Source organism: Coregonus clupeaformis, unplaced genomic scaffold, assembly GCF_020615455.1.
Source record: "Coregonus clupeaformis isolate EN_2021a unplaced genomic scaffold, ASM2061545v1 scaf0012, whole genome shotgun sequence".
NCBI classification, from domain to species: domain Eukaryota; kingdom Metazoa; phylum Chordata; class Actinopteri; order Salmoniformes; family Salmonidae; genus Coregonus; species Coregonus clupeaformis.
The window spans coordinates 554,092-577,630 of NW_025533467.1; the positions used below are offsets into that span (position 1 = coordinate 554,092).

Here is a 23,539-nt window from a genome sequence, read left to right on the forward strand (position 1 = left end):
GCCTTTTCCCAACAGCCATCCTCGCAGGACCTTGTGGCTATGGTTTTTCCTTGTGACTATATGCATGTGACTATGTGTGTCAGGTCATAAGCACAAACAAGTGATAACACTAGTTCCATTGTTACTCCAATCTCCACACAGCTACAACGAGAAGTTTTATCTCCATCACATGTCATTGACATACCCAGACCAGCTGCAGGGAGTTAGAGGGAACCATCCATTATCAGAAGCACAGCATTTGCACTAAAGAAATGTCTCTGCTCTGTTTTAACCCTTTAATTGGTTCTTAATCCATAAGCATTTTAAAGCATTGGTTTTTATGTTGTCCGCCCCTGAGTGAGATAGAGTAGTTAACCAAAAATTCCCCACAAGCCTTACCACAGATAAGCAGATATTAACATAATCCCCCCAAAAATGAAAGTCTGCTTACCAGTTGGTACGGCCGTAAACTGTATCCGGTTTGTGACGCCATTTGTTATGATGAGTTTCTCTGGTATCAAGGAATTCAATATGCAAGAAGATATTTAAAGACTTATATGGAGAGTTGATACATGTATTTAATAGATACAGTACCGGGTTCAGCATAGCAAACAGCACGTGGGTTGCCCTTTGTCATCTGAACTCTGGACAAAGCAAATCTCTCAGTTTATATACTTCATGTTACACGGGTCTTCAGCAACATCTGACAATCATCAGTGGACACTCCCCTGATGGTACCAGCTTGTACCCCCAGGCAGGATATCTATCAATCATTCTAAGATAAACACCAGTAAGCTCCCTAGACATACTGGAATCCTTGGCATTCAGACTCTGTCGCACCAAGAGTTACCTATCTAATGGCTTTAACATCGTTCCTACAACACTGTGAAAATACCTCATATCAATAGCGAAACACTTAAAATGGTCTGTATAATTTGATTAACGTATGCCAACCTGGATTTTTGAAAGGGCATCATATTTCAAACAATATCAGGCATGATATTAGACATGATGGAATATACTGATTTTATTAGATGAAAATCCTGTTATTCTATTTGTGGATTTACCAAAGCATTTGATACTGTTAGCCATGAGTTTATTTTTGATACATTGCACTATTTAAAATGTGGTAATTTTTTGATCAACTCAACATAAAACTCTTTATAATGGTGGTAATAGTTGTGTTAAACTTTCCTGTGGATCCTCACCTAGATTTGATATTCATAAAGGGATTTGTTAGGGCTGTCCAGCATCACCATTTGTATTCCTGTTAGTATCACAAATTCTTTGTTCAACGGTCACCAAGAGTCAATTTGAAGGAATTGCTGTATGTGATAAAGAGGTCAAGATTTCCCAGTTAGCCGACGATACAACCCTGTTTTTTAGAAATGAAAATCAGGTTCAGGTAGCCCTACATACAGTAGAGCAATTCTCTCAAGTGTCAGGTTTGGTATTGAATATTGCAAAATGTGAAATTTGACCACTTTTAGTACTTAAAGACGCAGTGAGTCCTGACATTTCTGTCAAAGATGTTGTAATCTACTTAGGTGTCAAAATTACCCAAAATATTAATGAAATTAAAGAAATTAATGTAAATCCCTTAATTGAATCTATAGAAAATACATCTAATTCTTCGTTGGCAGGATATTGATCTCTTCAGGGTAGAGTTCTGTGTTAAAGGCAGAGGGTTTATTTCGAGATTCTCATCTTTTTACATCTTTAGAGATTCCCAAGTCTACGTGTACCACTCTCGACAAATTATTATTTAGAGTTTCTCATCTTTTTACATCTTTAGAGATTCCAAAGTCTACGTGTACCACTCTCGACAAATTATTATTCCATTTAATTGGGAAAAATAAGCCACACAAGATCAGGAAGGACGTCATTGCCAATAAGATTTGTGATGGTGGTCTTAATGTTTTAGATTTTATGCTGTTTAATCAGACTACAAAAGTTAACTGGATTAAGAAGGATCTCAAAACACCTTATAGTCTTTGGAATATAATACCAACGTTTATTTTCCAGAAAATTGGGGTAAACTTCCTGTTAAATTAGCAACATTTCAAAACCAAGCTCTAATGTGCTGGTCCTTGTTATACAAGCACAACCTCTCTCCACACAAATGTTTTATTTGGAATAACAGTGATATTAGATATAGAAATAAAACTTTATTTTTAATTTTTTGTTTGCCAATAACATCTTCATGGTTAGTAAACATATAAATGATAATGGTAATCTTAATACTTACAATAATAATAATAATAATAATAATAATATGCCATTTAGCAGACGCTTTTATCCAAAGCGACTTACAGTCATGTGTGCATAATTATTTATTTTTTTACGTATGGGTGGTCCCGGGGATCGAACCCACTACCCTGGCGTTACAAGCGCCATGCTCTACCAATTGAGCTACAGAGGACCACATACAATGAATTATTAGCCAAATGTAACATTGTTATGTTGTGTAAGGAATATGACATTTTAATGAAACTGAAGGATCGATCAAGCTTTTCATTAAATGCACTAAGTTACAGTGATAGTGTAGAAATTAATGGCATCAATATATTAGAAATGTAATAACAATTTAGTCAGAGACATTATTAACAGGAAGATTACCCCTGCTGTAATTTTTCAATGGGCAGCATCATTTGATGTGAAATGGCAGCGAGGGTGGACTAATTAACATAAATATTTGATAACTAATAAAGTAACAAAAGTCTCTTACAAGATCCTTCACAAGATGTTATCCTTGTAATAGTCTTATTTCTAAATATGTATTTAATGTAGAAAATGAATGTAGCTTTTGACAATTGGAAAATGAGAATATACAGTGAGGGAAAAAAGTAGTGATCCCCTGCTGATTTTGTATGTTTGCCCACTGACAAAGAAATGATCAGTCTATAATTTTAATGGTAGGTTTATTTGAACAGTGAGAGACAGAATAACAACAAAAAAATCCAGAAAAAACGTATGTCAAAAATGTTATAAATTGTTTTTCATTTTAATGAGGGAAATAAGTATTTGACCGCCTCTCAATCAGAAAGATTTCTGGCTCCCAGGTGTCTTTTATACAGGTAACGAGCTGAGATCAGGAGCACACTCTTAAAGGGAGTGCTCCTAATCTCAGTTTGTTACCTATATAAAAGACACCTGTCCACAGAAGCAATCAATCAATCAGATTCCAAACTCTCCACCATGGCCAAGACCATAGAGCTGTGTAAGGACATCAGGGATATAATTGTAGACCTGCACAAGGCTGGGATGGGCTACAGGACAATAGGCAAGCAGCTTGGTGAGAAGGCAACAACTGTTGGCACAATTATTAGAAAATGGAAGAAGTTCAAGATGACGGTCAATCACCCTCAGTTTGGGGCTCCATGCAAGATCTCACCTCGTGGGGCATCAATGATCATGAGGAAGGTGAGGGATCAGCCCAGAACTACACGGCAGGACCTGGTCAATGACCAGAAGAGAGCTGGGACCACAGTCTCAAAGAAAACCATTAGTAACACACTACGCCGTCATGGATTAAAATCCTGCAGTGCACGCAAGGTCCCCCTGCTCAAGCCAGCGCATGTCCAGGCCCGTCTGAAGTTTGCCAATGACCATCTGGATGATCCAGAGGAGGAATGGGAGATGGTCATGTGGTCTGATGAGACAAAAATTTAGCTTTTGGTCTAAACTCCACTCACCGTGTTTGGAGGAAGAAGAAGGATTAGTACAACCCCAAGAACACCATCCCAACCGTGATGCATGGAGGTGGAAACATCATTCTTTGGGGATGCTTTTCTGCAAAGGGGACAGGACGACTGCACCGTATTGAGGGGAGGATGGATGGGGCCATGTATCGCGAGATCTTGGCCAACAACCTCCTTCCCTCAGTAAGAGCATTGAAGATGGGTCGTGGCTGGGTCTTCCAGCATGACAACGACCTGAAACACACAGCCAGGGCAACTAAGGAGTGGCTCCGTAAGAAGCATCTCAAGGTCCTGGAGTGGCCTAGCCAGTCTCCAGACCTGAACCCAATAGAAAATCTTTGGAGGGAGCTGAAAGTCCGTATTGCCCAGCGACAGCCCCGAAACCTGAAGGATCTGGAGAAGGTCTGTATGGAGGAGTGGGCCAAAATCCCTGCTGCAGTGTGTGCAAACCTGGTCAAGACCTACAGGAAACGTATGATCTCTGTAATTGCAAACAAAGGTTTCTGTACCAAATATTAAGTTCTGCTTTTCTGATGTATCAAATACTTGTGTCATGCAATAAAATGCAAATTAATTACTTAAAAATCATACAATGTGATTTTCTGGACAACAGTTGAAGTGTACCTATGATAAAAAATGACAGACCTCTACATGCTTTGTAAGTAGGAAAACCTGCAAAATCGGCAGTGTATCAAATACTTGTTCTCCCCACTGTATATCCTAATTTGACTTTAGTGCATGTCATGTTCTTCACATTACCGTCTCTGGTAAACACATATTATATCAAATAAAATCAACATTTATTTGTCACATGCACAGGATACAGAAGGTGTAGTGAAATGGTTACTTGCATAGTGGAGTCTTTTGTTTAGACATGTAACTAGCTAGCTAGCTAGCTAAACAATTAACCATAATCCCAACTCATAACGTTACTACCCTGCATTAATCTCAGGTAGCTAACATTAGGCTATAACTAGCAATGTAAATGGATCTGAGATACCAATAATTTTACTACACAGATCATACATGTAACGTTAGCTAGCGAGCCAGACAGCTAACGTTAGCTAGCTAGCTAACAGTATGCTTTAACTTGAAATGGAAACAACTTTCTGACAAAATTAGAAACGTATTATATCTGAAAATGTCAAAATCAAGCAGTTCCTCTCTGCTTGAATGCACAATCAAGATCAAAATCTTGAGGTGGAAAGAAGTCGCGCGAGAAGTACGCACAATGCTCACGAGGTCAATGGTGTGTGAAAGGCATAGACACAGATTTGTATAGCTAAACCAAGATAGACCACAGCCTGTCGTTTCCAATGGGAACAGATGTGTCATAGTGAGCAGAACAAGCAAGGGGGTGGGCAGAGCCAAGCACGAGCTGGCGAGATCCTATTGGCCCGTTCTAGCATATATCTGCATATTTTCGTTAGAGAACGCATACTCTGTGAAGTGAGCGTGTGCAATAACTCAATTCGCCTTTGCACTCCTTCTAAACAACGCGATTCTTTACAACTTTGGCATAGGCTAACGTGTACCAAACGTAGTCCACTCTGTTCATAACAGATTCTAGTTTTGGGATCAGAAAACTGTATTGAGATCAAATGTTTCATCGATGAGAAAATGTGCAGAATGTAGGCCAAAATCCATCTCCTTCTATCTTCTCCCACTCCCGGCCCCTGGGCTTCCTCTCACTACCATATTTGGTAGTGAATGGAAACGCCAAGCAGATGCTTCATATTTATACATCCAGTGAAATATCCGTCTCATTGTTCTATTTGTGGCATAGAGCTAGATAGAGGACTCATCTTTGTATCTGCCATTACAGTTTTTGTGACAGCATGGGCAGCGCCATAGAGTGGTGAGGAGGAGGAGGAGGAGGAGCTCCGCGTGTCCGGAAGTAATTTAGCCATTCATTGTTGTCATTGAGCTCTATAGAGTTGCCACTTTCTAAAGTTTTCACGTGTCAATTAACTTGTGACATTCCTGGATTACTCATAATATTAATCAAGTCCGATTTAATCAACAAATACGACAGTCAGTTGAAAAAAGGTTAAGGGTACAAGATGCAGTGGCGGCTCCTCAGAGGAGGAAGGGGAGGACCATCCTCCTCAATGAATTTAATAAAAATAGTGAAACATTAAATAAGTTATCCTTTTGAGATAAAAATATACTAAATACAGTGCATTCGGAAAGTATTCAGACTCCTTGACTTTTTCCACATTTTGTTACGTTACAGCCTTATTCTAAAATGGATTAAATAAATGTTTTCCCTCATCAATCTACACACAATACCCCATAATGACGAAGCGAAAACAGGTTTTTATACATTTTTGCAAATGTATAAAATAAAATAAAACTGAAATACCTTATTTACATAAGTATTCAGAGCTTTTGCTATGAGACTCTAAATTGAATTCAGGTGCATCCTGTTTCCATTGATCATCCTTGAGATATTTCTACAACTTGATTGTAGTCCACCTGTGGTAAATTCAATTGATTGGACATGATTTGGAAAGGCACACACCTGTCTATATAAGGTCCCACAGTTGACAGTGCATTTTAGAGCAAAAACCAACCCATGAGGTCGAAGAAATTGTCCGTAGAGTTCCAAGACAGGATTGTGTCAAGGCACAGATCTGGGGAAGGGTACCAAAAAATGTCTGCAGCATTGAAGGTCCCCAAGAACACAGTGGCCTCCATCATTCTTAAATGGAAGAAGTTTGAAACCACCAAGACTCTTCCTAGAGCTGGCCATCCAGCCATACTGAGCAATCGGGGGAGAAGGGCCTTGGTCAGGGAGGTGACCAAGAACCTGATGGTCACTCTGACAGAGCTCCATCGTTCCTCTGTGGAGATGGGAGAACCTTCCAGAAGGACAACCATCTCTGCAGCACTCCACCAATCAGGCCTTTATGGTAGAGTGGCCAGACGGAGGCCACTCCTCAGTAAAAGGCACATGACAGCCCGCTTGGAGTTTGCCAAAAGGCACCTAAAGGACTCTCAGACCATGAGAAACAAGATTCTCTGGTCTGATGAAACCAAGATTGAACTCTTTGGCCTGAATGCCAAGCATCACATCTGGAGGAAACCTGGCACCATCCCTACGGTGAAGCATGGTGGTGACAGCATCATGCTGTGGGGATGTTTTTCAGCGGCAGGGACTGGGAGACTAGTCAGGATTGAGGGAAAGATGAACGGAGCAAAGTACATAGAGATCCTTGATGAAAACCTGCTCCAGAGAGCTCAGGACCTCAGACTGGGACAAAGGTTCACCTTCCAACAGGACAACGACCCTAAGCACACAGCCAAGAAAACGCAGGAGTGGCGTCGGGACAAGTCTCTGAATGTCCTTGAGTGGCCCAGCCAGAGCCCGGACTTGAACCTGATCGAACATCTCTGGAGAGACCTGAAAATAGCTGTGCAGCGACGCTCCCCATCCAACCTGACAGAGCTTGAGAGGATCTGCAGAGAAGAATAGGAGAAACTCCCCAAATACAGGTGTGCCAAGCTTGTAGCGTCATACCCAGGAAGACTCGAGGCTGTAATCGCTGCCAAAGGTGCTTCAACAAAGTACTGAGTAAAGGGTCTGAATACTTATGTAAATGTTATATTTAAGTTTTTTTTTAACAATTTTGCTTTGTCATTATGGGGAATTGTGTGTAGATTGATGAGGGGAAAAAAACGTTTTAAATCAATTTTAGAATAATGCTGTAACGTAACAAAATGTGGAAAAAGTCAAGGGGTCTAAATACTTTCCGAATGCACTGTATATTAACGTCACCAAATAATTTATTAAAACACAGTTTTACAATGAATGTCTAGAGTAGCAACAGCACTCTGTAGGGTAGCGGCCATGGTGTAGCCAGAGTACAGCTAGTTTCTGTCCTCCTCTGGGTACATTGACTTCAATACAAAACCTTGGAGGCTCATGGTTCTCACACCCTTCCATAGACTAACACAGTAATTATGACAACTTCCGGAGGACGTCCTCCAACCAATCAGAGCTCTTGCAGCATGAACTGACATGTTGACCACCCAATCAAAGGACCGGAGAATGAATGTAGTACTGAAAGCATAAGCTACAGCTAGCTAGCACAGCAGTGCATAAAATGTGGTGAGTAGTTGACTCAAAGAGAGAGACAGACAATAGTTTAACAGTTTTGAACAAATTATTTTATTGAAAAATGAAGGAGAAGCAAGAGAGTGAGAGAGAGTTATCTATATTTCATATTTATTTATTTTTACTTTCACTTTCACTTAGTCAGTGAATGCAGCTAGCTAGTTTAGCCTACTCAAACACCCGGCTCAAACAGAGAGGGATGCTATGTTAGCTAGCTGGCTATGGCTATCCAACACTGGAATTCTTCTAAGTCAATGTGCGTTTTTATAAATGTATTGCCACCGGGGCTCGCCGGTGTAACTGCTAAACTGCATGACTGCATGATTGTTGCGGGTTTACTAATGCATTAGTTCTAGTAGCTATGTTGACTATAACATTAGCTAATATGGTGACAACGATGTAGGCTGTGTGTAGCCGTTAGCGTTATGATGGTTTGGAATTTATTTTTTGCCTGGTCACAGACAGCTGATGTGTTGTGTACTGATGTCCACAAGCGAAGGGAAAAGGTGAGAGGAGAGCACATAGATGTGAGAAGGAATTATACGACGAGCAAACTGATCATGCTGTTTGTATGTGGCTGCTATGAAAGTGAACTGTGTTCGCGTGTGATCAGGGGTGTATTCATTCTGCCAATTCTGTTGATTTTTTTTTTTCTTAAACGGAAGCAAACGGAACGAAACGGGGATAAACATACCTGAATTTGTCCAATAGAAACTCTAGTTTGCAACTGTTGGACTAATGAATACACCCTAGATCTGCTAGATGCAGGCAAAAGTGTGCAAGGCGGTATTGAATGTGTCACTGTCTGTCACCTTGATTACTCACGTTTTTCTTTTGACTTGTGCACCTACATTGTAAACTTTCATTCATAGGCTAGATTGTAGCAACCTCATGAAGGGTATAGGGAACATTTGAGTATTATATACTAGCCTAAACCTATCGATGTTACATTTAGCTGGGTGAATGGAATATGAATGACAGTCCTCCAATATGCTGTAATAGAAATAAGGCTATGCTCATTAAAAACAAAAATCGTCCTCCCTCATGTTAAATGCCACCGACAGCACTCTGAGGCGATCTCCATTTTAAAGTAGTCAATTTTCTTCTTCATTGGCTGATTGCTCCCAATTCAAAGGAATCTCCACCCAGTTTACTACTTTCAAATGGTGGAAGCCCTCAATGGCAATGCCCATGCTAGCTTGTACCCCCAGGCAGGATATCTATCAATCATTCTAAGATAAACACCAGTAAGCTCCCTAGACATACTGGAATCCTTGGCATTCAGACTCTGTCGCACCAAGAGTTACCTATCTAATGGCTTTAACATCGTTCCTACAACACTGTGAAAATACCTCATATCAATAGCGAAACACTTAAAATGGTCTGTATAATTTGATTAACGTATGCCAACCTGGATTTTTGAAAGGGCATCATATTTCAAACAATATCAGGCATGATATTAGACATGATGGAATATACTGATTTTATTAGATGAAAATCCTGTTATTCTATTTGTGGATTTACCAAAGCGTTTGATACTGTTAGCCATGAGTTTATTTTTGATACATTGCACTATTTAAAATGTGGTAATTTTTTGATCAACTCAACATAAAACTCTTTATAATGGTGGTAATAGTTGTGTTAAACTTTCCTGTGGATCCTCACCTAGATTTGATATTCATAAAGGGATTTGTTAGGGCTGTCCAGCATCACCATTTGTATTCCTGTTAGTATCACAAATTCTTTGTTCAACGGTCACCAAGAGTCAATTTGAAGGAATTGCTGTATGTGATAAAGAGGTCAAGATTTCCCAGTTAGCCGACGATACAACCCTGTTTTTTAGAAATGAAAATCAGGTTCAGGTAGCCCTACATACAGTAGAGCAATTCTCTCAAGTGTCAGGTTTGGTATTGAATATTGCAAAATGTGAAATTTGACCACTTTTAGTACTTAAAGACGCAGTGAGTCCTGACATTTCTGTCAAAGATGTTGTAATCTACTTAGGTGTCAAAATTACCCAAAATATTAATGAAATTAAAGAAATTAATGTAAATCCCTTAATTGAATCTATAGAAAATACATCTAATTCTTCGTTGGCAGGATATTGATCTCTTCAGGGTAGAGTTCTGTGTTAAAGGCAGAGGGTTTATTTCGAGATTCTCATCTTTTTACATCTTTAGAGATTCCCAAGTCTACGTGTACCACTCTCGACAAATTATTATTTAGAGTTTCTCATCTTTTTACATCTTTAGAGATTCCAAAGTCTACGTGTACCACTCTCGACAAATTATTATTCCATTTAATTGGGAAAAATAAGCCACACAAGATCAGGAAGGACGTCATTGCCAATAAGATTTGTGATGGTGGTCTTAATGTTTTAGATTTTATGCTGTTTAATCAGACTACAAAAGTTAACTGGATTAAGAAGGATCTCAAAACACCTTATAGTCTTTGGAATATAATACCAACGTTTATTTTCCAGAAAATTGGGGGTAAACTTCCTGTTAAATTAGCAACATTTCAAAACCAAGCTCTAATGTGCTGGTCCTTGTTATACAAGCACAACCTCTCTCCACACAAATGTTTTATTTGGAATAACAGTGATATTAGATATAGAAATAAAACTTTATTTTTAATTTTTTGTTTGCCAATAACATCTTCATGGTTAGTCAACATATAAATGATAATGGTAATCTTAATACTTACAATAATAATATAATAATAATAATAATAATATGCCATTTAGCAGACGCTTTTATCCAAAGCGACTTACAGTCATGTGTGCATAATTATTTATTTTTTTACGTATGGGTGGTCCCGGGGATCGAACCCACTACCCTGGCGTTACAAGCGCCATGCTCTACCAATTGAGCTACAGAGGACCACATACAATGAATTATTAGCCAAATGTAACATTGTTATGTTGTGTAAGGAATATGACATTTTAATGAAACTGAAGGATCGATCAAGCTTTTCATTACATGCACTAAGTTACAGTGATAGTGTAGAAATTAATGGCATCAATATATTAGAAATGTAATAACAATTTAGTCAGAGACATTATTAACAGGAAGATTACCCCTGCTGTAATTTTTCAATGGGCAGCATCATTTGATGTGAAATGGCAGCGAGGGTGGACTAATTAACATAAATATTTGATAACTAATAAAGTAACAAAAGTCTCTTACAAGATCCTTCACAAGATGTTATCCTTGTAATAGTCTTATTTCTAAATATGTATTTAATGTAGAAAATGAATGTAGCTTTTGACAATTGGAAAATGAGAATATACAGTGAGGGAAAAAAGTAGTGATCCCCTGCTGATTTTGTATGTTTGCCCACTGACAAAGAAATGATCAGTCTATAATTTTAATGGTAGGTTTATTTGAACAGTGAGAGACAGAATAACAACAAAAAAATCCAGAAAAACGTATGTCAAAAATGTTATAAATTGTTTTTCATTTTAATGAGGGAAATAAGTATTTGACCGCCTCTCAATCAGAAAGATTTCTGGCTCCCAGGTGTCTTTTATACAGGTAACGAGCTGAGATCAGGAGCACACTCTTAAAGGGAGTGCTCCTAATCTCAGTTTGTTACCTATATAAAAGACACCTGTCCACAGAAGCAATCAATCAATCAGATTCCAAACTCTCCACCATGGCCAAGACCATAGAGCTGTGTAAGGACATCAGGGATATAATTGTAGACCTGCACAAGGCTGGGATGGGCTACAGGACAATAGGCAAGCAGCTTGGTGAGAAGGCAACAACTGTTGGCACAATTATTAGAAAATGGAAGAAGTTCAAGATGACGGTCAATCACCCTCAGTTTGGGGCTCCATGCAAGATCTCACCTCGTGGGGCATCAATGATCATGAGGAAGGTGAGGGATCAGCCCAGAACTACACGGCAGGACCTGGTCAATGACCAGAAGAGAGCTGGGACCACAGTCTCAAAGAAAACCATTAGTAACACACTACGCCGTCATGGATTAAAATCCTGCAGTGCACGCAAGGTCCCCCTGCTCAAGCCAGCGCATGTCCAGGCCCGTCTGAAGTTTGCCAATGACCATCTGGATGATCCAGAGGAGGAATGGGAGATGGTCATGTGGTCTGATGAGACAAAAATTTAGCTTTTTGGTCTAAACTCCACTCACCGTGTTTGGAGGAAGAAGAAGGATTAGTACAACCCCAAGAACACCATCCCAACCGTGATGCATGGAGGTGGAAACATCATTCTTTGGGGATGCTTTTCTGCAAAGGGGACAGGACGACTGCACCGTATTGAGGGGAGGATGGATGGGGCCATGTATCGCGAGATCTTGGCCAACAACCTCCTTCCCTCAGTAAGAGCATTGAAGATGGGTCGTGGCTGGGTCTTCCAGCATGACAACGACCTGAAACACACAGCCAGGGCAACTAAGGAGTGGCTCCGTAAGAAGCATCTCAAGGTCCTGGAGTGGCCTAGCCAGTCTCCAGACCTGAACCCAATAGAAAATCTTTGGAGGGAGCTGAAAGTCCGTATTGCCCAGCGACAGCCCCGAAACCTGAAGGATCTGGAGAAGGTCTGTATGGAGGAGTGGGCCAAAATCCCTGCTGCAGTGTGTGCAAACCTGGTCAAGACCTACAGGAAACGTATGATCTCTGTAATTGCAAACAAAGGTTTCTGTACCAAATATTAAGTTCTGCTTTTCTGATGTATCAAATACTTGTGTCATGCAATAAAATGCAAATTAATTACTTAAAAATCATACAATGTGATTTTCTGGACAACAGTTGAAGTGTACCTATGATAAAAAATGACAGACCTCTACATGCTTTGTAAGTAGGAAAACCTGCAAAATCGGCAGTGTATCAAATACTTGTTCTCCCCACTGTATATCCTAATTTGACTTTAGTGCATGTCATGTTCTTCACATTACCGTCTCTGGTAAACACATATTATATCAAATAAAATCAACATTTATTTGTCACATGCACAGGATACAGAAGGTGTAGTGAAATGGTTACTTGCATAGTGGAGTCTTTTGTTTAGACATGTAACTAGCTAGCTAGCTAGCTAAACAATTAACCATAATCCCAACTCATAACGTTACTACCCTGCATTAATCTCAGGTAGCTAACATTAGGCTATAACTAGCAATGTAAATGGATCTGAGATACCAATAATTTTACTACACAGATCATACATGTAACGTTAGCTAGCGAGCCAGACAGCTAACGTTAGCTAGCTAGCTAACAGTATGCTTTAACTTGAAATGGAAACAACTTTCTGACAAAATTAGAAACGTATTATATCTGAAAATGTCAAAATCAAGCAGTTCCTCTCTGCTTGAATGCACAATCAAGATCAAAATCTTGAGGTGGAAAGAAGTCGCGCGAGAAGTACGCACAATGCTCGCGAGGTCAATGGTGTGTGAAAGGCATAGACACAGATTTGTATAGCTAAACCAAGATAGACCACAGCCTGTCGTTTCCAATGGGAACAGATGTGTCATAGTGAGCAGAACAAGCAAGGGGGTGGGCAGAGCCAAGCACGAGCTGGCGAGATCCTATTGGCCCGTTCTAGCATATATCTGCATATTTTCGTTAGAGAACGCGTACTCTGTGAAGTGAGCGTGTGCAATAACTCAATTCGCCTTTGCACTCCTTCTAAACAACGCGATTTTTTACAACTTTGGCATAGGCTAACGTGTACCAAACGTAGTCCACTCTGTTCATAACAGATTCTAGTTTTGGGATCAGAAAACTGTATTGAGATCAAATGTTTCATCGATGAGAAAATGTGCAGAATGTAGGCCAAAATCCATCTCCTTCTATCTTCTCCCACTCCCGGCCCCTGGGCTTCCTCTCACTACCATATTTGGTAGTGAATGGAAACGCCAAGCAGATGCTTCATATTTATACATCCAGTGAAATATCCGTCTCATTGTTCTATTTGTGGCATAGAGCTAGATAGAGGACTCATCTTTGTATCTGCCATTACAGTTTTTGTGACAGCATGGGCAGCGCCATAGAGTGGTGAGGAGGAGGAGGAGGAGGAGCTCCGCGTGTCCGGAAGTAATTTAGCCATTCATTGTTGTCATTGAGCTCTATAGAGTTGCCACTTTCTAAAGTTTTCACGTGTCAATTAACTTGTGACATTCCTGGATTACTCATAATATTAATCAAGTCCGATTTAATCAACAAATACGACAGTCAGTTGAAAAAAGTTTAAGGGTACAAGATGCAGTGGCGGCTCCTCAGAGGAGGAAGGGGAGGACCATCCTCCTCAATGAATTTAATAAAAATAGTGAAACATTAAATAAGTTATCCTTTTGAGATAAAAATATACTAAATACAGTGCATTCGGAAAGTATTCAGACTCCTTGACTTTTTCCACATTTTGTTACGTTACAGCCTTATTCTAAAATGGATTAAATAAATGTTTTCCCTCATCAATCTACACACAATACCCCATAATGACGAAGCGAAAACAGGTTTTTATACATTTTTGCAAATGTATAAAATAAAATAAAACTGAAATACCTTATTTACATAAGTATTCAGAGCTTTTGCTATGAGACTCTAAATTGAATTCAGGTGCATCCTGTTTCCATTGATCATCCTTGAGATATTTCTACAACTTGATTGTAGTCCACCTGTGGTAAATTCAATTGATTGGACATGATTTGGAAAGGCACACACCTGTCTATATAAGGTCCCACAGTTGACAGTGCATTTTAGAGCAAAAAACAACCCATGAGGTTGAAGAAATTGTCCGTAGAGTTCCAAGACAGGATTGTGTCAAGGCACAGATCTGGGGAAGGGTACCAAAAAATGTCTGCAGCATTGAAGGTCCCCAAGAACACAGTGGCCTCCATCATTCTTAAATGGAAGAAGTTTGAAACCACCAAGACTCTTCCTAGAGCTGGCCATCCAGCCATACTGAGCAATCGGGGGAGAAGGGCCTTGGTCAGGGAGGTGACCAAGAACCTGATGGTCACTCTGACAGAGCTCCATCGTTCCTCTGTGGAGATGGGAGAACCTTCCAGAAGGACAACCATCTCTGCAGCACTCCACCAATCAGGCCTTTATGGTAGAGTGGCCAGACGGAGGCCACTCCTCAGTAAAAGGCACATGACAGCCCGCTTGGAGTTTGCCAAAAGGCACCTAAAGGACTCTCAGACCATGAGAAACAAGATTCTCTGGTCTGATGAAACCAAGATTGAACTCTTTGGCCTGAATGCCAAGCATCACATCTGGAGGAAACCTGGCACCATCCCTACGGTGAAGCATGGTGGTGACAGCATCATGCTGTGGGGATGTTTTTCAGCGGCAGGGACTGGGAGACTAGTCAGGATTGAGGGAAAGATGAACGGAGCAAAGTACATAGAGATCCTTGATGAAAACCTGCTCCAGAGAGCTCAGGACCTCAGACTGGGACAAAGGTTCACCTTCCAACAGGACAACGACCCTAAGCACACAGCCAAGAAAACGCAGGAGTGGCGTCGGGACAAGTCTCTGAATGTCCTTGAGTGGCCCAGCCAGAGCCCGGACTTGAACCTGATCGAACATCTCTGGAGAGACCTGAAAATAGCTGTGCAGCGACGCTCCCCATCCAACCTGACAGAGCTTGAGAGGATCTGCAGAGAAGAATAGGAGAAACTCCCCAAATACAGGTGTGCCAAGCTTGTAGCGTCATACCCAGGAAGACTCGAGGCTGTAATCGCTGCCAAAGGTGCTTCAACAAAGTACTGAGTAAAGGGTCTGAATACTTATGTAAATGTTATATTTAAGTTTTTTTTAAACAATTTTTGCTTTGTCATTATGGGGAATTGTGTGTAGATTGATGAGGGGAAAAAAACGTTTTAAATCAATTTTAGAATAATGCTGTAACGTAACAAAATGTGGAAAAAGTCAAGGGGTCTAAATACTTTCCGAATGCACTGTATATTAACGTCACCAAATAATTTATTAAAACACAGTTTTACAATGAATGTCTAGAGTAGCAACAGCACTCTGTAGGGTAGCGGCCATGGTGTAGCCAGAGTACAGCTAGTTTCTGTCCTCCTCTGGGTACATTGACTTCAATACAAAACCTTGGAGGCTCATGGTTCTCACACCCTTCCATAGACTAACACAGTAATTATGACAACTTCCGGAGGACGTCCTCCAACCAATCAGAGCTCTTGCAGCATGAACTGACATGTTGACCACCCAATCAAAGGACCGGAGAATGAATGTAGTACTGAAAGCATAAGCTACAGCTAGCTAGCACAGCAGTGCATAAAATGTGGTGAGTAGTTGACTCAAAGAGAGAGACAGACAATAGTTTAACAGTTTTGAACAAATTATTTTATTGAAAAATGAAGGAGAAGCAAGAGAGTGAGAGAGTTATCTATATTTCATATTTATTTATTTTTACTTTCACTTTCACTTAGTCAGTGAATGCAGCTAGCTAGTTTAGCCTACTCAAACACCCGGCTCAAACAGAGAGGGATGCTATGTTAGCTAGCTGCCTATGGCTATCCAACACTGGAATTCTTCTAAGTCAATGTGCGTTTTTATAAATGTATTGCCACCGGGGCTCGCCGGTGTAACTGCTAAACTGCATGACTGCATGATTGTTGCGGGTTTACTAATGCATTAGTTCTAGTAGCTATGTTGACTATAACATTAGCTAATATGGTGACAACGATGTAGGCTGTGTGTAGCCGTTAGCGTTATGATGGTTTGGAATTTATTTTTTGCCTGGTCACAGACAGCTGATGTGTTGTGTACTGATGTCCACAAGCGAAGGGAAAAGGTGAGAGGAGAGCACATAGATGTGAGAAGGAATTATACGACGAGCAAACTGATCATGCTGTTTGTATGTGGCTGCTATGAAAGTGAACTGTGTTCGCGTGTGATCAGGGGTGTATTCATTCTGCCAATTCTGTTGATTTTTTTTTTTCTTAAACGGAAGCAAACGGAACGAAACGGGATAAACATACCTGAATTTGTCCAATAGAAACTCTAGTTTGCAACTGTTGGACTAATGAATACACCCTAGATCTGCTAGATGCAGGCAAAAGTGTGCAAGGCGGTATTGAATGTGTCACTGTCTGTCACCTTGATTACTCACATTTTTCTTTTGACTTGTGCACCTACATTGTAAACTTTCATTCATAGGCTAGATTGTAGCAACCTCATGAAGGGTATAGGGAACATTTGAGTATTATATACTAGCCTAAACCTATCGATGTTACATTTAGCTGGGTGAATGGAATATGAATGACAGTCCTCCAATATGCTGTAATAGAAATAAGGCTATGCTCATTAAAAACAAAAATCGTCCTCCCTCATGTTAAATGCCACCGACAGCACTCTGAGGCGATCTCCATTTTAAAGTAGTCAATTTTCTTCTTCATTGGCTGATTGCTCCCAATTCAAAGGAATCTCCACCCAGTTTACTACTTTCAAATGGTGGAAGCCCTCAATGGCAATGCCCATGCTAAAACTGGTTATATCCATGATGAGTCCTCTATCTCTATGGTGAAATGTGTGTTTTTTTATTCTCAGTGCTACATACTCCTACATAAAGCCTACCTGGAGAGCAGGGGCAACATACGACAACTTATAAACTTTTTGGAAGACGCTCAAGTATAGCTACAAAAAAAAAAAGTAACCACAAAAGCTGCCTTCTCTGCTCATACAGTAGCCTACCAATAAGTCATCCTCCTACCTAACCTTTCTCGACTTATAAATTAATTTTACCTATTGATTCTTGAACAATAAAACTTAGAAATGCCTCATGAGCTAAATTCAATTGTCGTACCACCATCAGAACCCAAAATATAAGCTTATAATAATAATAATAATATGCCATTTAGCAGACGCTTTTATCCAAAGCGACTTAGTCATGCGTGCATACATTTTTTTTTTTTTGTGTATGGGTGGTCCCGGGGATCGAACCCACTACCTTGGCGTTACAAGCGCCGTGCTCTACCAGCTGAGCTACAGAGGACTACAGAGGACTTGTTTTACTCCAGTGTTTGTAAACAATGTAAAATGTAAACACACACTGTATAGCCTAGCTTTGAATTTGAGCACACCAACAAATGCCCATTTACTACATAAACCAAAGCTTTTCTACTTAGCCAAACCATTAAACATTGTTACAAGTAGGACAGCAGGTGGCAACAAAGCCCATTTATTCCAAGAAAACACTTTCACAAGACACATTGGTCAGACCTGTTTTAATTGTTTTCTTAAAGACATTAACAATCCATTTACTGTATGTACAATATGTAAACAAGAGCACGTGAGACAAAAATGGGGACAAATAAACATGCTCAGAATAATAGTCACTTTTGTTGTTTCCTTTACCCTCCAACACGCTTTATCATAGTCCGAAGTAATTTTGGAGTAGGCTTACATTGTTATTGAGTAACCACAACAACAACAACGAAGGTTGATGAGAGAAATAGATCTGACTGTCCGGACAGAGTGTCCAAGTGACATTCATATGAAGTCTTACAATGCATTTTCAAATAAAACTGATTTCCAGAGTCAAGCTGTTTTCAAGACATTTGGAACATTCACAAACAGTACTATAAAAAAAGAGAACCTCATATGCTTTTCGTAGCACTATAAATATTGTCCATGTGTCTTCTTACAAAAACTTTGTACACTTTTAACCATTTTATGTTTTTTATACATCACAGTTGGTTAAATTCTATGTAAACACTGAGTAACTATATAATATGAGTATGAACCAATAACGTACACACAGGGGGAGTGATTGCTAACTTAATGCTAACTTACTAAATGATGAAATCTTTTAAACTGCATTGACAATACCTTTTAAACTGCATTAACAAGACCTTTTAAACCCCATTGACAATGTAGAATTTACATTTGAAATCTTTTGGGTGTCCCAAAAATGGCTGGCACAATGTGCTGTTTCACTTCCGTTGGCAAATAACTATAAAGACTTGGGGTATATTTTAAAGAGCAGCATCAGTTTAAGATTGTTTAAAGGAAAATTCCACCCAAATGATGCAATACGCAGCATCATATGATGCAAAATGCATCATACCGGCTGTATTTCTGTATTTTGAAAGTTACATATCTTAAACTTGATTGCTGACATGCAAAACATTTTGGGACTATATCAACAATGGACTAATGAAACAAATACCAAAAGACAGTTTTTGGGTTGAGTTTTCCTTTAAGATTGTCAGAATATAGAAAACCTTGATGTCTGATCTTTTGATGCACTCTCCTGTAGATACCTATAGCGTTAAGGTAGGTAATAAGAGGGATATCAAATGGGGATGAAAGGAGGAGAGAGAGAGGGAATGAAAATGTACTACATCCAGATGAAATACAGTCACAAGGACAAGGTACAGCGCCTTGCAAAAGTATTCAACCCCCTTGGTGTTTTTCCTATTTTGTTGCATTACAACCTGTATTTTAAATGGATTTTAATTTGGATTTCATGTAATGGTCATACACAAAATAGTCCAAATTGGTGAAGTGAAATTAAAAAAATAACTTAACACATAAATCCCGGAAAAGTGGTGCGTGCATATGTATTCACCCCCTTTGCTATGAAGCCCCTAAATAAGATCTGGTGCAACCAATTACCTTCAGAAGTCACATAATTAGTTAAATAAAGTCCACCTGTGTGCAATCTAAATGTCACATGATCTGTCACATGATCTCAGTATATATACAGACCTGTTCTGAAAGGCCCCAGAGTCTGCAACACCACTAAGCAAGGGGCACCACCAAGCAAGCGGCACCATGAAGACCAAGGAGCTCTCCAAACAGGTCAGGGACAAAGTTGTGGAGAAGTACAGATCAGGGTTGGGTTATAAAAAAATATCAGAAACTTTGAACATCCCACGGAGCACCATTAAATCCATGATTAAAAAATGGAAAGAATATGGCACCACAACAAACCTGCCAAGAGAGAGCCGCCCACCAAAACTCACGGACCAGGCAAGGAGGGCATTAATCAGAGAGGCAACAAAGAGACCAAAGATAACCCTGAAGGAGCTGCAAAGCTCCACAGCGGAGATTGGAGTATCTGTCCATAGGACCACTTTAAGCCGTACACTCCACAGAGCTGGGCTTTAAGGAAGAGTGGCCAGAAAAAAGCCATTGCTTAAAGAAAAAAATAAGCAAACACGTTTGGTGTTCGCCAAAAGCCATGTGGGAGACTCCCCAAACATATGGAAGAAGGTACTCTGGTCAGATGAGACTAAAATTGAGCTTTTTGGCCATCAAGGAAAACGCTATGTCTGGCGAAAACCCAACACCTCTCATCACCCCGAGAACACCATCCCCACAGTGAAGCATGGTGGTGGCAGCATCATGCTGTGGGGATGTTTTTCATCGGCAGGGACTGGGAAACTGGTCAGAATTGAAGGAATGATGGATGCCGCTAAATACGGGGAAATTCTTGAGGGAAACCTGTTTCAGTTTTCCAGAGATTTGAGACTGGGATGGAGGTTCACCTTCCAGCAGGACAATGACCCTAAGCATACTGCTAAAGCAACACTTGAGTGGTTTAACAGGAAACATTTAAATGTCTTGGAATGGCCTAGTCAAAGCCCAGACCTCAATCCAATTGAGAATCTGTGGTATGACTTAAAGATTGCTGTACACCAGGGGAACCCATCCAACTTGAAGGAGCTGGAGCAGTTTTGCCTTGAAGAATGGTCAATAATCCCAGTGGCTAGATGTGCCAAGTTTATAGAGACATACCCCAAGAGACTTTCAGCTGTAATTGCTGCAAAAGGTGGCTCTACAAAGTATTGACTCTGGGGGGGTGAATAGTTATGCACGCTCAGGTTTTCTGTTTTTTTGTCTTATTTCTTGTTTGTTTCACAAAAATATATATTTTGCGTCTTCAAAGTGGTAGGCATGTTGTGTAAATCAAATGATACAAACCCCCAAAAAATCCATTTTAATTCCTGGTTGTAAGGCAACAAAATAGGAAAATATTATAAAAAGGGGGGTGAATACTTTCGCAAGCCAATGTAAGTGAATCCTCCAGTCTAGCGCATAGACTTTCTGAGGATGATGAAGGATGGCTTGAAACATCGGATCACGAAGCAGACATTGAACAAAACGAGAGACAGGGGACGAGTCAGCTGAATCACAGAGGAGCAGGCCTTCATGCAAGGAGTGTACATGGCATTTAAAAGCCCTGAGCCTGACTAGGAGAGGGTGAGGGTGTCTGGTGGTTTTAATGCCTCTGTGGTCATACTGAGATTCGCTCGACATTCCCAGATTAGTTGGTCGCAGAGAGGCTTGGTCTATTGTACATATCCTCTAGTCCCATTCCGACAGATACATACATTTAACAGAATGTAGGATTGTAGAGTAAAAATGTGTGAGTGCAGTGTAGTGGTTAGGGCACAGTAACACAGGCATTGTCCTTGCACTTGTCCACGCTGCAGGTAGGAGAGGGGCCTTTGTCTGTGGGGGCAGATGCTGTACCAGAGGGGGGCTGGTCGCTGGAGGAGTGACCTGGTGGTTTGGCTGAGGGGTCAGAGGTTGACTCCACCTCTGGTTCCTGCTGAGAAGCTGTTGCTGTCGGAACAGAGGGAGGAGGACATGAAACAAGTTCAGATAGTAAAATACAGAGAAAGACGATGTGTATGGTTTTGTTTGTGCGAGAGCAGGGACTTTTCTGACATTGTAATCCTTGGGTGGGCCTCCTAAGACTTTTTTCAGGTCACGCAAGTCCAAACAGTGTAAAAAAATATATATATTTTTTGAACCTTTGAGAATTAACAATCACCAAAATAAAAACTAGACAGTCAGGGAGAATTAAATTCCTAAAACAATGAATTTAATAGTATTAATTTAGTTACACAGCATTATCCATGTAAAAATACATAGAATTGCAGGAAACTAGCTTGAAAACTGCAACATTTTCTCTCAGCTCTGTGCCAGAATATGTAAAATTGCAGGAAATTAGTTTTAAAACTGCAAAAAGAAATCTCAGCTCTATGGAGAGATTTGTAAAAATTGCAGGAAATTGGCTTAGAAATGCAAAAATGTCTCTACAGCGCCAAGACGGGGGCCTCAAATGTTCTCTAAAATGTAGCTGTGCCAATGGCAGACTGCGCTCATTGCCACGCCCCCCGCCATGCCCACCAACTAAACCCCTTTATGATCCAGAAAAAACCCTGGAGAGGAGTGGGGTTTGTCAGAAATGTTGGTGCACAGGACATTTTTGGTGCAAATTACGTATTTTGTGTGTTTAATAACTAAATTATTATTATTATAATACCTGACTGTGTGCAGGACTTCATGTGTTCTGGCCAGTGGGCTTGCTGGCAGGGGTAGTCACAGTAGCTGGTGTTCCAGCAGCAGTAGAAGATGGCCTCCTTCCTGCAGTTGGCACACCACTGCTTCTTCTTGGTCTCATCCACCGCCTGCAGTTTCTCCACCTCTATCTGCTTCTTCACCTCCGCCACCAGACGCTCCCTCTCCTGCTCCAGACTCTGCCTCATCTCCGCCATAGTCAGCTCTATAGGACATGACACATTTAGAAAATCTATGAATAGAATTCACTTTATCGAATATAATGAATGAATATAAAAATGTGTACTATGCATGTGTTTTATAAAATTCTTACAACACATGCATTGAATTAGTATATTACACACACAGCTATAATGCACACACATGCATTATTAAAATGTTAGAAATACAGATATGAAGTCCATCTCATACACACATTAATTGGCTGACAAAGACAAACATACAGTACACTGAGTGTACAAAACATTAGGAACACCTGCTCTTTCCATGACATAGACTGACCAGGTGAATCCAGGTGAAAGCTATGATCTCTTATTGATGTCACTTGTTAAATCCACTTCAAAATCAGTGTAGATGAATGAGAGGAGACAGGTTAAAGAAGGATTGTTAAGCCTTGAGACAATTGAGACATGGATTGTGTATGTGTGCCATTCAGAGGTTGAATGACAAAAGATTTGAACGGGGTATGGTAGTAGGTGCCAGGCACACCGGTTTGTGTCAAGAACTGCAACGCTGCTGGGTTTTTCACACTTAACAGTTCCCCGTGTGTATCAAGAATGTTCCACCACCCAAAAGACATCCAGCTAACTTGCATTGGAGTCAACTGTGGAACGCTTTAGACACCTTGTAGAGTCCATGCCCTGACGAATTGAGGCTGTTCTGAGGGCAACTCAATATGAGGAAGGTGTTCTTATTGTTTTGAACACTCACAATGATACCAACCTAAAAGATGTGTATATTTTTAAGGAAAGGGCAAGTATAACAAACCAAGATTGTGCTTCATCTCCGACAGCTCTTGCTGATGTAGCCACTGAAGCTTTTCGATCTCTATCCTCAGCCGCCGGATCTGGGCAGAAATGTTAAATAATAATAATAATATGCCATTTAGCAGACGCTTTTATCCAAAGCGACTTACAGTCGCTTACAATGTTCAACAGTTATCACAATGCAGTGAGACAGGAGAGAGAAGTGAACTTATGTTATAGACTCAACCAAAAGTCTCTTCACCAGCACTCACCTCTGCGATCGTGTTTCCTGAAGTGCTTTTGGAAAGGTCGTTGTAGATTTCTGTCATCGTCCCTTTTATCGTGTCCATCATCTGATCAGATGAGATTATTACAACTCACAGATTGATCACAGACAGGTAACTTTCCATATCAATATAACACAAATATCATCTGTGAATCTATAAACTTTCCCCTGTAAAGTTTC

General features: G+C 40.3%; 1 protein-coding gene across 2 annotated transcripts in view; it reads right to left on the reverse strand.

Moving 5' to 3' along the window:
* Positions 1-20,739: 20,739 nt before the first annotated feature.
* Positions 20,740-23,539, reverse strand: part of LOC121545429 (protein kinase C-binding protein 1) — a 36,228-nt gene continuing 33,428 nt past the window's right edge. For both annotated transcript variants that reach the window (XM_041855956.1, XM_041855955.1), the window contains exons 18-21: positions 23,346-23,426; positions 23,096-23,174; positions 22,074-22,313; positions 20,740-21,367 (exon numbers count right to left, since the gene is read on the reverse strand). In XM_041855956.1, coding sequence (XP_041711890.1) covers positions 21,186-21,367; positions 22,074-22,313; positions 23,096-23,174; positions 23,346-23,426 — 582 coding nt within the window. In that variant the 3' untranslated portion in view covers positions 20,740-21,185. The remainder of the gene's footprint in view (positions 21,368-22,073; positions 22,314-23,095; positions 23,175-23,345; positions 23,427-23,539) is intronic.